This window comes from Schistocerca cancellata, chromosome 2 (assembly GCF_023864275.1).
Source record: "Schistocerca cancellata isolate TAMUIC-IGC-003103 chromosome 2, iqSchCanc2.1, whole genome shotgun sequence".
Lineage (NCBI taxonomy): Eukaryota > Metazoa > Arthropoda > Insecta > Orthoptera > Acrididae > Schistocerca > Schistocerca cancellata.
Genome location: NC_064627.1, coordinates 270,906,863 through 270,919,075, shown reverse-complemented (window position 1 = coordinate 270,919,075; position 12,213 = coordinate 270,906,863). Strand labels below are relative to the sequence as shown.

The 12,213-nt window shown below is 43.7% G+C and overlaps 1 protein-coding gene across 1 annotated transcript in view; it reads left to right on the top strand.

Annotated features, from left to right (window-relative positions):
- Positions 1 to 12,213, top strand: part of LOC126153199 (suppressor of lurcher protein 1-like) — a 200,674-nt gene that overhangs the window by 49,418 nt on the left and 139,043 nt on the right. The window contains exon 3 of the mRNA XM_049916053.1: positions 5,347 to 5,537. Coding sequence (XP_049772010.1) covers positions 5,347 to 5,537 — 191 coding nt within the window. The remainder of the gene's footprint in view (positions 1 to 5,346; positions 5,538 to 12,213) is intronic.

Here is a 12,213-nt window from a genome sequence, read left to right as displayed (position 1 = left end):
TGTCCTTAGGTTAGTTAGGTTTAAGTAGTTCTAAGTTCTAGGGGACTGATGACCTAAGATGTTAAGTCCCATAGTGCTCAGAGCCATTTGAACCATTTTTTCCAATCAAGAACAACTGCCAAGATGAGAAACATAGAAGTAGATATCCTCGGTGTAGCAAAGCAGCTGAAATCACTCAATAAAGGCGAGGCTTCCCGTCCAGATGGTATACCAGTCAGGTTCCTACCAGAGGATGCAGAGGCAATAACTCCATATTTAGCAATTATATACAACCGCTCGCTAACAGAAAGTTCCGTACCTAAAGACAGGAAAGTTGCTCAAGTCACACCAATACCCAGAAATGGAAATGGATGTAAGAATTACAGGCCCATATCACTAACGTCGATTTGCAGTAGGGTTTTGGAACATATTCTGTTTTCGATTCAGAAAATATCGTTGTTTCGAAACAGAACTAGTTCTTTATACTCATGAAGTAATGAGGGCTATCGACAGGAGATGTCAAATTGACTCCATATTTTTAGATTTTCTGAAGGCTTACGACACCGTTCCTGACAAGCGTCTTCTAACCAAACTGTGTGCCTATGGAATATCGCCTCTTTTGTGTGACTGGATTCGTGATTTCCTGTCAGAAAGGTCACAGTTCTTAATAATAGACGGAAATTCATCGAGTAAAACAGAAGTCATATCCGGCGCTCCCCAAGGAAGTGTTATAGGCCCTCTATTGTTCGTGATCTGTATTAACGACATAAGCGACAATATGAGCAGCCCTCTTAGATTATATGCAGATGATTCTGTCATTTACCGTCTTGTAAAGTCATCAGATGACCAAAAGTAAATGCAAAATGATTTAGATAAGATATCTGCGTGGTGCGAAAAGTGGCAATTGACCTGAATAAAAAAAAGTGTGAAGTTATTCGCGTGAGTACTAAAAGAAATCCGCTAAATTTCGATTACGCGATAAGTCGCACAAATCTGAAGGCTGTAAATTCAACTAAATAGTTAGGGATTACAATTACAAATAATCAACATGGTAAATGATAACAGCCAAACAGTTGCAGGATAAAGATTTATAAAAATCGTTGACCACGGTTTCGGTATATCTAAATATACCTGCATCAGAAGTAAAATACATTAAAATCACATCCTGCAGTGGAGATACATAAAACAATCGTGCCAAAGGCGTCGTCAGTTGTTAATGATGTTTTAGTGTATTTTACTTCTGATGAAGGTATAATTAGATATACCGAAACCGTGGTCAAGGATTTTAATGTATCTTTATCCTGCAACTGTTTGGCTGTTATCATTTGCCGTGAAGAATTTCAACAGTTGCTGTTTCAGCCATGTTAGAAATCTACAAATAATCTAAATGGGAACGATCACATATGTTGTGGGTAGGGCAAACCAAAGACTGTGATTCATTGGCAGAACACTTAAAAGGTGCAACAGATCTACTAAAGAGACTGCTTACACTACACTTGTCCGCCCTATTCTGGAGTATTGCTGTGTGGTGTGGAATCCGCATCAGGTGGGACTGACGGATGATATTGAAAAAGTTCAAAGAAGGGCGGCTCGTTTTGTATTATCGCGAAATAGGGGAGTTAGTTCCACAGACATGTTATGCGAATTGGAGTGGCAATCATTAAAACAAAGGCTTTTTCCTTGCGACGGGATCTTCTCGTGAAATTTCAATCACCAGTTTTCTCCTCCGATTGCGAAAACATTCTGTTGGCACCCACCTACATCGGGAGAAATGACCATTACGATAAAATAAGAGAAATCAGGGCTCGCACAGAAAAATTTAAGTGCTCGTTTTTCCCGCGCGCCGTTCGAGAGTGGAACGGATGGGAGACAGTTTGAAGGTGGTTCATTGAACCCTCTGCGAGTCATTTAATTGTGTATAGCAGAGTAATCACGTAGATATAGATGTAGATGTATGCTTGTAGCCAACGTACGTGCGGTAGGCTTGTTTCCTCCATCTGTTAGCCTTGTCTTTCTGTATAAAAATCTGAATATTCAGAGACATAAGCACTCACATTATTTATATAGTAAAGAACAGGCATCGCCTTCGGCAAATTTCAGTGGTGAAGTTTCCTATAGTTTTGAAAAATAATGGAAAGGAAATAACTGAAGCATACGACTCACCGTGGTTATTTTAAGACGTGTATCTTGATCACAATGGCAGTTCAGGAAAATTGCTGTCTTTCATGAAGGCAAAATGCACAGTACCTGAAATAGCTAGCTACTGAATCTAAAGTGCAACTCGACCAAAAAGACATCACATTTTCGGACTGAAATTCTCACTCTGCAGCGGGGTGTGTGCGCTGATGCGAAACTTCCTGGCTGATTAAAACTGTATGCCTGAGCGAGACTGGAACTCGGGGCTTTTGCCTTTCGGAGGTAAGTCCTCTACCGACTATGACAGCCAAGCACGACACGACTTTTCCACACCACTCTACTTCCACCAGTACGTCGTCTGCTACCTTCCAAACTTCACAAAAGCTCTCCAGCGAAACTTGCAGAACTAACTGTGAGGATGGATCGTGAATCGTACTTGGGTGGCTCAGTAGGTAGAGCACTTATCTGCGCAAGGCAGATGTCCCGAGTTCAAGTCTCGATCCGGCACACAGTTTTAAGCTGCAGCTGCCAAGAAGTTTCACATTTTATACGTAATGGCAAGGCATCAAGAGTAACTTATATAACCTTCAAGTAGAAAAATATGTAATTGTATTCAAAATATAGTGAAGCCACCACGCACACAGAGAATACGTGCATGTAAGACGTGGTACAAAGAATTTTAAACAACTGTATAAAAAACGAGCTATATGCATCTGAAAATAATTAAAGAAGTTCATTAAACGCGAATGGGATGAGTTCAACTGCCCAAATATTCGGGTAGATTAAAGAAATCCAGATTGTATACCGTACATCAAGAGTCACCCCTCTTGCTAAGCCCCAGCGCCCAGCTAGACTCTACTTTGTCGATGGAAACATGACGTTCTCCAAGAAACACGCGGTGCGCTTATTTTCCATTGGTTGTGTCAGCCGCCTCGCCAAAGAGTTCATTCAGGGGTCTTACTGATCATATCAGGAACAATCATATTCAATTATCAACTGCTCGGAACGTAATACACCTTTGTGGAATGTCTGAGATTTGAGAAAAGGTGAAATAATGTCAACAGTGTAAGTTGTGAATGTGACGGACAACTTCCAACAACTCCTGCCCCATACATCAAAACTTGGAGAGATGGTCTGTCTACTGATATGTGTTTAGTTTTCGGTTTGTCTTGTAATTTTCTCGCAGTCGCCTTCTGAAAACCTGGGGTTACTTATGAAGGAGAAATGTTCAGTATTCAGCGATATCTCAGCAATGATCGTCTGATGGAAAATAGTTCGTATGGGTATGTGCCCTATTCGAAATCTTTCCCGACATCTAACACATTCAACGAACATTGTGATTTACTTTCTGTATTTTGTAATACAGTTTGATGGTCACACCTGTTCAACAGTTAGGAAACAGTACAACTTGTTTCTTACAAGTTACCGATTGAAATACGGGTATTTTTAACACATTAACCTCTAAGTATTTTTGTACACATTATAGCTATTAGTTTACGTTATCGAATATCCCACTCTCAACTTCAATGCATCTGCGCAACAATGGGAGAACATGTAGTGTTGCCTCTGCACGTTCTCTGATGAGGGCAGCAGCGTAGTTCATGCGACCAGGCAGTTCATCTGGCGTAGTCACCTTTAGTTTTTACAGCTCAGCCGTCATCCAGCTCCATAAAAGAATATAATGGCGGTCTTGGTGGCCCCTTAATTGTACTGCCAGGACTAGACCAGCTATTAGGGTAAGGAACATGGGTGCGCACCGCTATACCACAAACCTTTCGGAATAGGGCACATGTCTGTATGAAGTTCCTCGCCTCAAATGAGCGTTCCTTTCAAATCCCTGAATACTACCCTCTCTTCTTTGGACACCTTGTGTAGTCGAAAAGACAGCGTACCTTTGCATAATTATGGGATTTGTTGACATAGAAGTTGTAAGAGGTCCTTGACTAAGGAATTTATTGCTAGTGCACTCGAGCAGATGTAATTTCGATGGACTGCTCACGCGCTGCCTGCGATATTTAAGCTATAAGAGAATCTCACACCAGAGAGCAGTGTTGGCTGCAGTAAGAGCAATGTTGGCAGTAGGAGTAAGTAGTAGCCAGCAGCAGTCGGGGCGGGACCGGTCGTGGGGAGCAATGGCGCTGCCTGAGCGTTGTAGTATAAGGTAAAAGCAGCCCCACGCACATCTAGTTTGTTACAACAAAATTTGTACTATTGTCATATCAAGTCCCATGTAAATGTACTTAAAAATTTTTAATAATATTTTTTTTACAAAATTAACTTTTTTGACAATCATTCATTTGAATTTAAAGAATTTACTAATTTCTGCAATCCATGGTCATCCCAATTATCGTAAAGAAAAATCAGTTGTTTCTTTTTATACATGACCAATCTAGGGGCCAGCATTGCACTGGGCTGTGCCATGACGCAGCACTGCTGACGTCCAAATTTACCAGTTTAGATTCACAGTCAGTTAATTATTGACAGGTTATATATGAGTCACATTTTTTTATTGGGAGGTTAGTCACATTATTATTGCGAAGTTATGCAGAATGTGAATGATATACTTATTTTTTAGTGTTGGAAGGTTACAAAGTTTTCGGAGTACGGTATTGCGTCATAATGTAAATAACTATGTTGCAGAAACCAACGTTTTGGCCGCTGTAACCATGACCAAAACGTTGTTTTCTCCTGTATACTTGTTTACATTATGGTGCGGTACCATATTCAAAAAACTTTTATGTCCACTTATTCTGGCCGCGGAAGCATACGCAGTTCCATTATGCGGTTTAGCAAACAATACGAGTACATAATGAGATTTTTCACTCTGCAGTAGAGTGTGCGCTGATATGAAACCTCCTGGCAGATTAAAACTGTGTGCCCGACCGAGACTCGAACTCGGGACCTTTGCCTTTCGCGGGCAAGTGCTCTACCACCTGAGCTACCGAAGCACGACTCACGCCAGGTCTCACAGCTTTACTTCTGCCAATATCTCGTCTCCTACCTTCCAAACTTTACAGAAGCTCTCCTGCGAACCAGGTTCGCACTTGCCCGCGAAAGGCAAAGGTCCCGAGTTCGAGTCTCGGTCGGGCACACAGTTTTACTCTGCCAGGAAGTTTTAATACATGATATAAAGGGTCTGTTGCTTATTCTACGCATCTGTGTCTGCTACATAATGTTGCTTGTTGTCTTCCCGTGACCTCGAGCGCCACGCCTCGGATGTTCTCGTTGCAGCTGCGAGGGAGTGGACGCGCTGGTGGCGTACGTGCACATCGAGGGCCGCATGGAGAAGATCGACAGCTTCTGCGGGGACGCGATGCCCAAGCCGCTCATGTCCAACGGCGCCCGCCTGCTGCTCGAGTTCCGCGGCCAGCACTCCTCCAGCCACGCCAGGGGCTTCAAGGCCACCTACAGCTTCACCGAGAGTGAGTCCGGACCAGTGGTCCACGCCGTCGCGTTATGCCGCTGCAATTGTAAAATGAACTCCTAGGCGAGAAACCAGCATTTCGGCGCTAACCATCCCACTATTCCCTCCACCCCTGCCTGGAGAGCTGACAGTGTCTGGTAACCTCCTTTTATTTTTTTATTTTATTTTATTTATTTATTTTTTAAGTCGTCAGTTTTCGAATGATATGATGCGGCCCACCTCCAATTCCTCTCCTGAGCCAGCCACTTCCTCTCAGAGTAGCAATTGCAACCCACGTGCTCAATTACTTGCTGATGTGTTGTAATCTCCGTCTGCTTCTACAGTTTTTACTTTCTGCAGCTCTCTCTAGTACCATGAAAGTTATTCCCTGATGCCTTAACAGATGTCCTGTCACCTATCTTTTCTTGTTCTCAGTGTTTCCCGTATATTCCTTTCTTCGCCTCCACATTAGGTACCTTACCAGTTCACTTAATTTTCAACATTCTTCCGTAACAACGCATTTCAAATGCTCGATTCTCTTCTTTTCTCGTTTCCCCATAATCCATATCTCAGAACCATACAATGCTGTGCTCCAAACGTACAGTCCCAGAAATTTATTTCTGAAATTAAGCCTATGTTTGATACTAATAGACTTCTCTTGGCCAGGAATGCCTTTTTTTCCAATGCCAATCTGTTTTGTATGCCCAACTTGCTCCACTCATCATGAGTTATTTTTCTGCCAAGGTAGCAGCATTCAAACTGCCTATTGGCTTCTGTCTCGGGTTCTTCGGCCGACGTTCATCTAATGATTTTACTGACGTTTCGCCAGCACGAGTGGCTGGCATTGTCAAAGCTTCACCCTCCATTGCCGGTGGCGAACTGGAGCCGAGCTCGCGGCCGCAGACTATATATACCTGGCGCGCCAACGTCCGAGGGCTTCTCCGCGGTCATTTCCGGTGCGGTTCTCCTCTTGCTACCTGCGACGGTCGTTCGCTGCAGTACGGGAAGCCAGGATCCGTTTACCTTAAGATATTCCTCTTTCTTGTGGAAACTGTTCGCGTGTTTTTATATTTCAACAAGAAGAGGAAAGCCTTAAGGTAAACGGATCTTGGCTTCCCGCACTGCAGCGAACGGCCGTCGCAGGTAGCAAGAGGAGAACCGCACCGGAAATGAACGCGGAGAAGCCCTCGGGCGTTGGCGCGCCAGGTATATACAGGGTGAGTCACCTAACGTTACCGCTGGATAGATTTCGTAAACCACATCAAATACTGACGAACCGATCCCAAAGACCGAACGTGAGGAGAGGGGCTAGTGTAATTGTTTAATACAAACCATACAAAAATGCACGGAAGTATGTTTTTTTTTTAGTGGAACCACGTTAGTTATGTTAGCACATCTGAACATATAAACAAATACGTGATCAGTTCCGTTTGTTGCATTGTAAAATGTTAACTACATCCGGAGATATTGTAACCTGAAGTTGACGCTTGAAACCTCCGACGTTCAGTTGCGTGTTGTAACACATACGGGCCACGGTCGGCGAGCAGCATCTGCAGGGACATGTTTACGATGACGACCGTGTTTACGAGTCTGTTGTGGTTTGGTCTAGCTGTCGCAGTGTCCGCATGTAGCGCTTGCTGCTATTGTTATTCTGCATTCGTCTCCGCACGCAGACCAACTGTAGTACAACGTGTTACCAGACGTCTGTGATAGTGTAGTGCTGTAGGAACTGTGACCATGGTGTATTCGAACTCTGAAAAGGCGGAGATGATACTCATCTATGGTGAGTGTCGACGAAATGCGGCTGAAGCCTGCAGGGTGTGTGCAGAACGGTACCCGGACAGAGAGCATCCAACGTGCCGCACATTGCAAAACATCTACCGCCAACTGTATGCAACAGGTATGGTCGTAGCACGCAAACGGGTCCGGAACAGGCCCGTCACAGGAGAAGCGGGTGCAGTTGGTGTGTTAGCTGCTGTTGCCATGAACCCACACATGAGTACACGGGACATTGCGAGAGCCGGTGGACTGAGTCAAAGTAGTGTCATGCACATACTGCATCGTCACCGATTTCACCCGTTTCATGTGTCGCTACATCAGCAATTACATGGTGGTGACCTTAATCATCGAGTGCAATTCTGTCAATGGGCATTAACAGAGAATGCAGTTCTACCTGTTTACCGATGAAGCGGGTTTCACAAACCACGGGGCAGTGAATCTACGGAACATGCATTACTGGTCCGTGGACAATCCTCGCTGGCTCCGACAGGTAGAGCGACAGCGACCGTGGACTGTAAATGTATGGTGCGGAATCATTGGCGACCACCTCATTGGTCCTCACTTCATTGCAGGGGCCCAAACAGCTCCAACATACATCGCGTTTCTACAGAATGATCTGCCAACGTTGCTCGAAAATATCCCACTGGAAACGCGTCGACGTTTGTGGTATCAGCATGATGGTGCACCTGCACATTCCGAAATTAACACTAGGCTGACCCTTGACAGGATGTTCGACGGGCGTTTCATAGAACGTGGAGGACGCATAAATTGGCCAGCCCATTCTCCTGATCTTACACCTCTGGACTTCTTTCTGTGGGGTACGTTAAAGGAGAATGTGTACTGTGATGTGCCTACAACCCCAGAGGATATGAAACAACGTATTGTGGCAGCCTGCGGCGACATTACACCAGATGTACTGCGGCGTGTACGACATTCATTACGCCAGAGATTGCAATTGTATGCAGCAAATGATGGCCACCTCATTGAACATCTATTGGCCTGACATGTCGGGACGCACTCTATTCGTAATTGAAAATGGAAACCACGTGTGTACGTGTACCTCACCCCTCATGGTAATGTACATGTGCGTCAGTGAAAAACACCAATAAAAAGGTGTTAGCATGTGGACGTAATGTGCTGTCCCAGTCTCTTCTGTACCTAAGGTCCATCACCGTTACCTTTGGATCCCTATGTAATTCGGTGCTCTCCGATACACACGATCCAACAGCGGAGGAGTGGTACTCAAGCGTCAACTTTAGGTTACAATATCTCCGGATGTAATTAACATTTTAAAATGCAACAAACGGCACTGATTACGTATTTGTTTATATGTTCAGATGTGCTAACAAAACGAACGGCGTTCCATTTAAAAAAACGTAGGTTTTTCTTGAAAAACATACTTCCGTGCATTTTTTTATGGTTTGTATTAACCAATTACACCAGCCCCACTCCTCACGTTCGATCTGTGGAATAGATTCGTCAGTATTTGATGTGGTTTACGAAATATATCCAGCGGTAATGTTAGGTGACTCAACCTGTATAGTCTGCGGCCGCGAGTTCGGCTCCAGTTCACCACCGGCAATGGAGGGTGAAGCTTTGACAATGCCAGCCACTCGTGCTGACGAAACGTCAGTAAAATCATTAGATGAACGTCGGCCGAAGAACCCGAGACAGAAGCCAATAGGCAGCTTGTCAACAAGTGGCCACGAAAGCCTTAACAATTTTGTAGCAGCATTCCTTAACTTCGTCTGTTTCTTATTCATCAATTAATATTCTACGCTTCTTGCTGTTATCAGTTATGCTACTTCTCGTTACTTTCGTCTTTCTTCGATGTACTATTAGTCTGTATTTTGTATTCATTAGACTGTTCATTCAATTGGCTCTGAGCACTATGGGACTTAACATCTGTGGTCATCAGTCCCCTAGAACTTAGAACTACTTAAACCTAACTAACCTAAGGACATCACACACATCCATGCCCGAGGCAGGATTCGAACCTGCGACAGTAGCGGTCACGCGGTTCCAGACTGAAGCGCCTAGAAGCGCACGGCCACACTGGCCGGCTGTTCATTCAATTGAAGACGTCCTGTAATTCTTCTTCAACATCACTGAGGATTGCAATGTCATCAGCGAGTCTTATTGTTTGTATCCTTTCACCTTGAATTTTAATCCCACTGTTGAAGCTTTCTTTTATTTTCGCCATTTCTTCTTCGATGTATAGATTGAACGTTAGAAGCGAAAGACTGCATTCCTGTCTTACGCCTTTTCTACCGCGAGCACTTCGTTCATGGTCTTCCAGTCTCACCGTTGTGTCTTGGTTCTTGTGCGTATTGTATACTAACCGACTTTACCTATAGCTTATCTTATTATCAAACAGTAATATGGGGTTTGTCTGCTATTTGCCTTCATGCCGGATTGAACACTGCTGCTGACACTTTCAGTGAGGTGTCTGTAGAAGAATGGCAGAGAAGCCATCGTTCTAGCACATTCCTAAAGTCGTTATGTTCAGGTATGGACTCTGAGTAGGCCAGTACAGTTAATGAATGTTAGTGTCACAGGCCACTGTTCACAGATACTGCCTTGTGATAGTGTGCATGGTAACATATAATTAGTGTGTACTTTACATAATTTTCTATACAGTAAAGAGATAGTGCAAACCATATGCATAGTTGTACTCCATCTATTTGAGAGTGAATGTAAGCTTTGGGATACTTTTGTGCTTAATTGTTTGGAGACAGTCGAAGTTTCTTGTAATATTCCTTTGCTAGAATTATTCAGATTCAAAATTTTACATACATTAAACTTACGAACGTATTGTTCAGAGTTTACGTCAATACGGCTGGGAAGAATACCGCACATACTTCAGTGCACTTTAAATTTGATGACTAATAGGTAATAAGGGTGAAATTGTATTTTTAATTAAGGAAGTTTAACCCAAGCAGGTTCTGTGTTGCCCGACCACGAGTCAACGTATGTTCCGAACTGTGACTTAAGTATAATTTCATAGAGAATAAAGTGATATGCGAAAATTCCTTTTGTCAAGAACCCATCTGAGTTTTTATTGCTGAGTAAATACAACACGCAAGTCCCTTGCAGGTTAATGTCTCGATGCAGATTAAAGCAACGACCGTATCACAATAATCTTGATACTTCAATCATGTACAAATATTTTCTATCGAAATTAGCCACATAGTAGTTTTGTATACGACAGAATCCTATCGCAGTTCACAATAGAAACCATTTCACTTTACTTTTCTTTACCGAGAGTCGCGAAATAAAGAGTAGTCCGATTTCACAGGTAACTCTGACTACAACACGCTCTTAAATACACTTTGCGGTCGACATAAATTCTGGCGCTCAGTTAATACAGGAAATACTTACTGATTGTCATTCTGATTCATATAGTTATCTCCTCTGAAATGTCCCTTTACTGTACGCAATACACAATGCTGTAAAATGTGTTCATATACTTCCGTATTCGCTGTTTTCTTGATTGCAATGAGGTACCATCCAGTAACCACAAAAAATACCCCCATACCGTAACTCCACTCACTCTGAACTTCACTGCCGGCACTAATACACGTGATGTGAGGTAAGGATCTCTCGACATTCGCAAAAGCCGAACACTTCCATCGGACTGCCGCAGGGCATGGCGTGATTCATCACTCCAAATCCCGCATTTCCAGTCGTAGTGCGGTCGCCCTTTAGAATGCCTCAAGCGTCGCATAGCACTGGGTACAGAAAATTTGTAGTTTATGAGGAGTTGCTCCTCCATTGTACCCAATTCCTTATGACTCCCTAAGCACTATCATTGCGCTAACTCGACTGGTGGTAATACACTGAAACTCATGAGCAATTCATTCCGGTGATTTTATGCCACTTTTTACAATGACCTTCTATAATGCGCAATAGTCCCTGTCAGTCAGGTATATGAGGTCTGCCTGGTGATGGTTTAGTTGTGGTTTTCCATTTCACAGTCACGAACAATCGACTTGGTCAACTTTAAAGGCGTTGAAATGTCCCTGATAGATCTGCTAGTTAATTGGCACCGAAAGGCTAATTCCCTCTCGCTAACAAGGATACGAATGAACACGGTAACGGCTGGTTCACCGTTGCTCTTGTACGTGGACCAAAAGTCGATAAAGTAAAAGGGCTAGATAATTTCAACCCACGTGATGTCATCACTTATCGCACATTTCAGATTTGTGAAGTTTACAACAGAGGTAAGGGTTCATCGTATTACATGTCGACTGTGCCTTTGGTTCTCAGGACCAGGAATCATCGTAAAATAAATGAATCTGAATCTGTCTCAGTGTGGGTGAAACGTATTGACAACTGCTCGAAGGCACGGAGTTCTCCTGTCCGACTGATTCTGTACTTGGCACAACACTCGCCGCCTCCTTTTACGTTGGAGGATCCGCTTGTTGTGTCAACGCGTGGTTAGTTCCGCATTACATAGGCGTGTCTGAAAACTTTTGATCCTGCAGCGTGTGAGGTAACGGGCGAGTTGTGGCGCCCTGCAAATGCTATATGTTCGGAACTGGGGCGGCCGCACAGGACGCTCGTCAAAGCCGGGGCCCGGCAGCAAACACGTGGAGGCAAACGTTAGCCGGACGAGAGGGATAGCCCCAGCGCGTGGTCCAGCCGCGTGGTTGGGAATTCCGCTGTGACGAGGACGGTGCTTTGTGTCGATTAAGGAGATGTCTAAGCCGGGAGTGCCAAAGATGGCGGACTTTGTGAAACCTTAATGGCAGACATTTCACAGTTCGTATAGAAATAAATAGTAGACAGAGGAATCACGATACATCAAAAAGAAACATGTACATTAACATTATTTGCACGACGATTCTGATGGTGTAATCAGACTTTCAATATCTTTATTAGTTTGAAGTTTAGTATCCGACTGTAAATTAGAC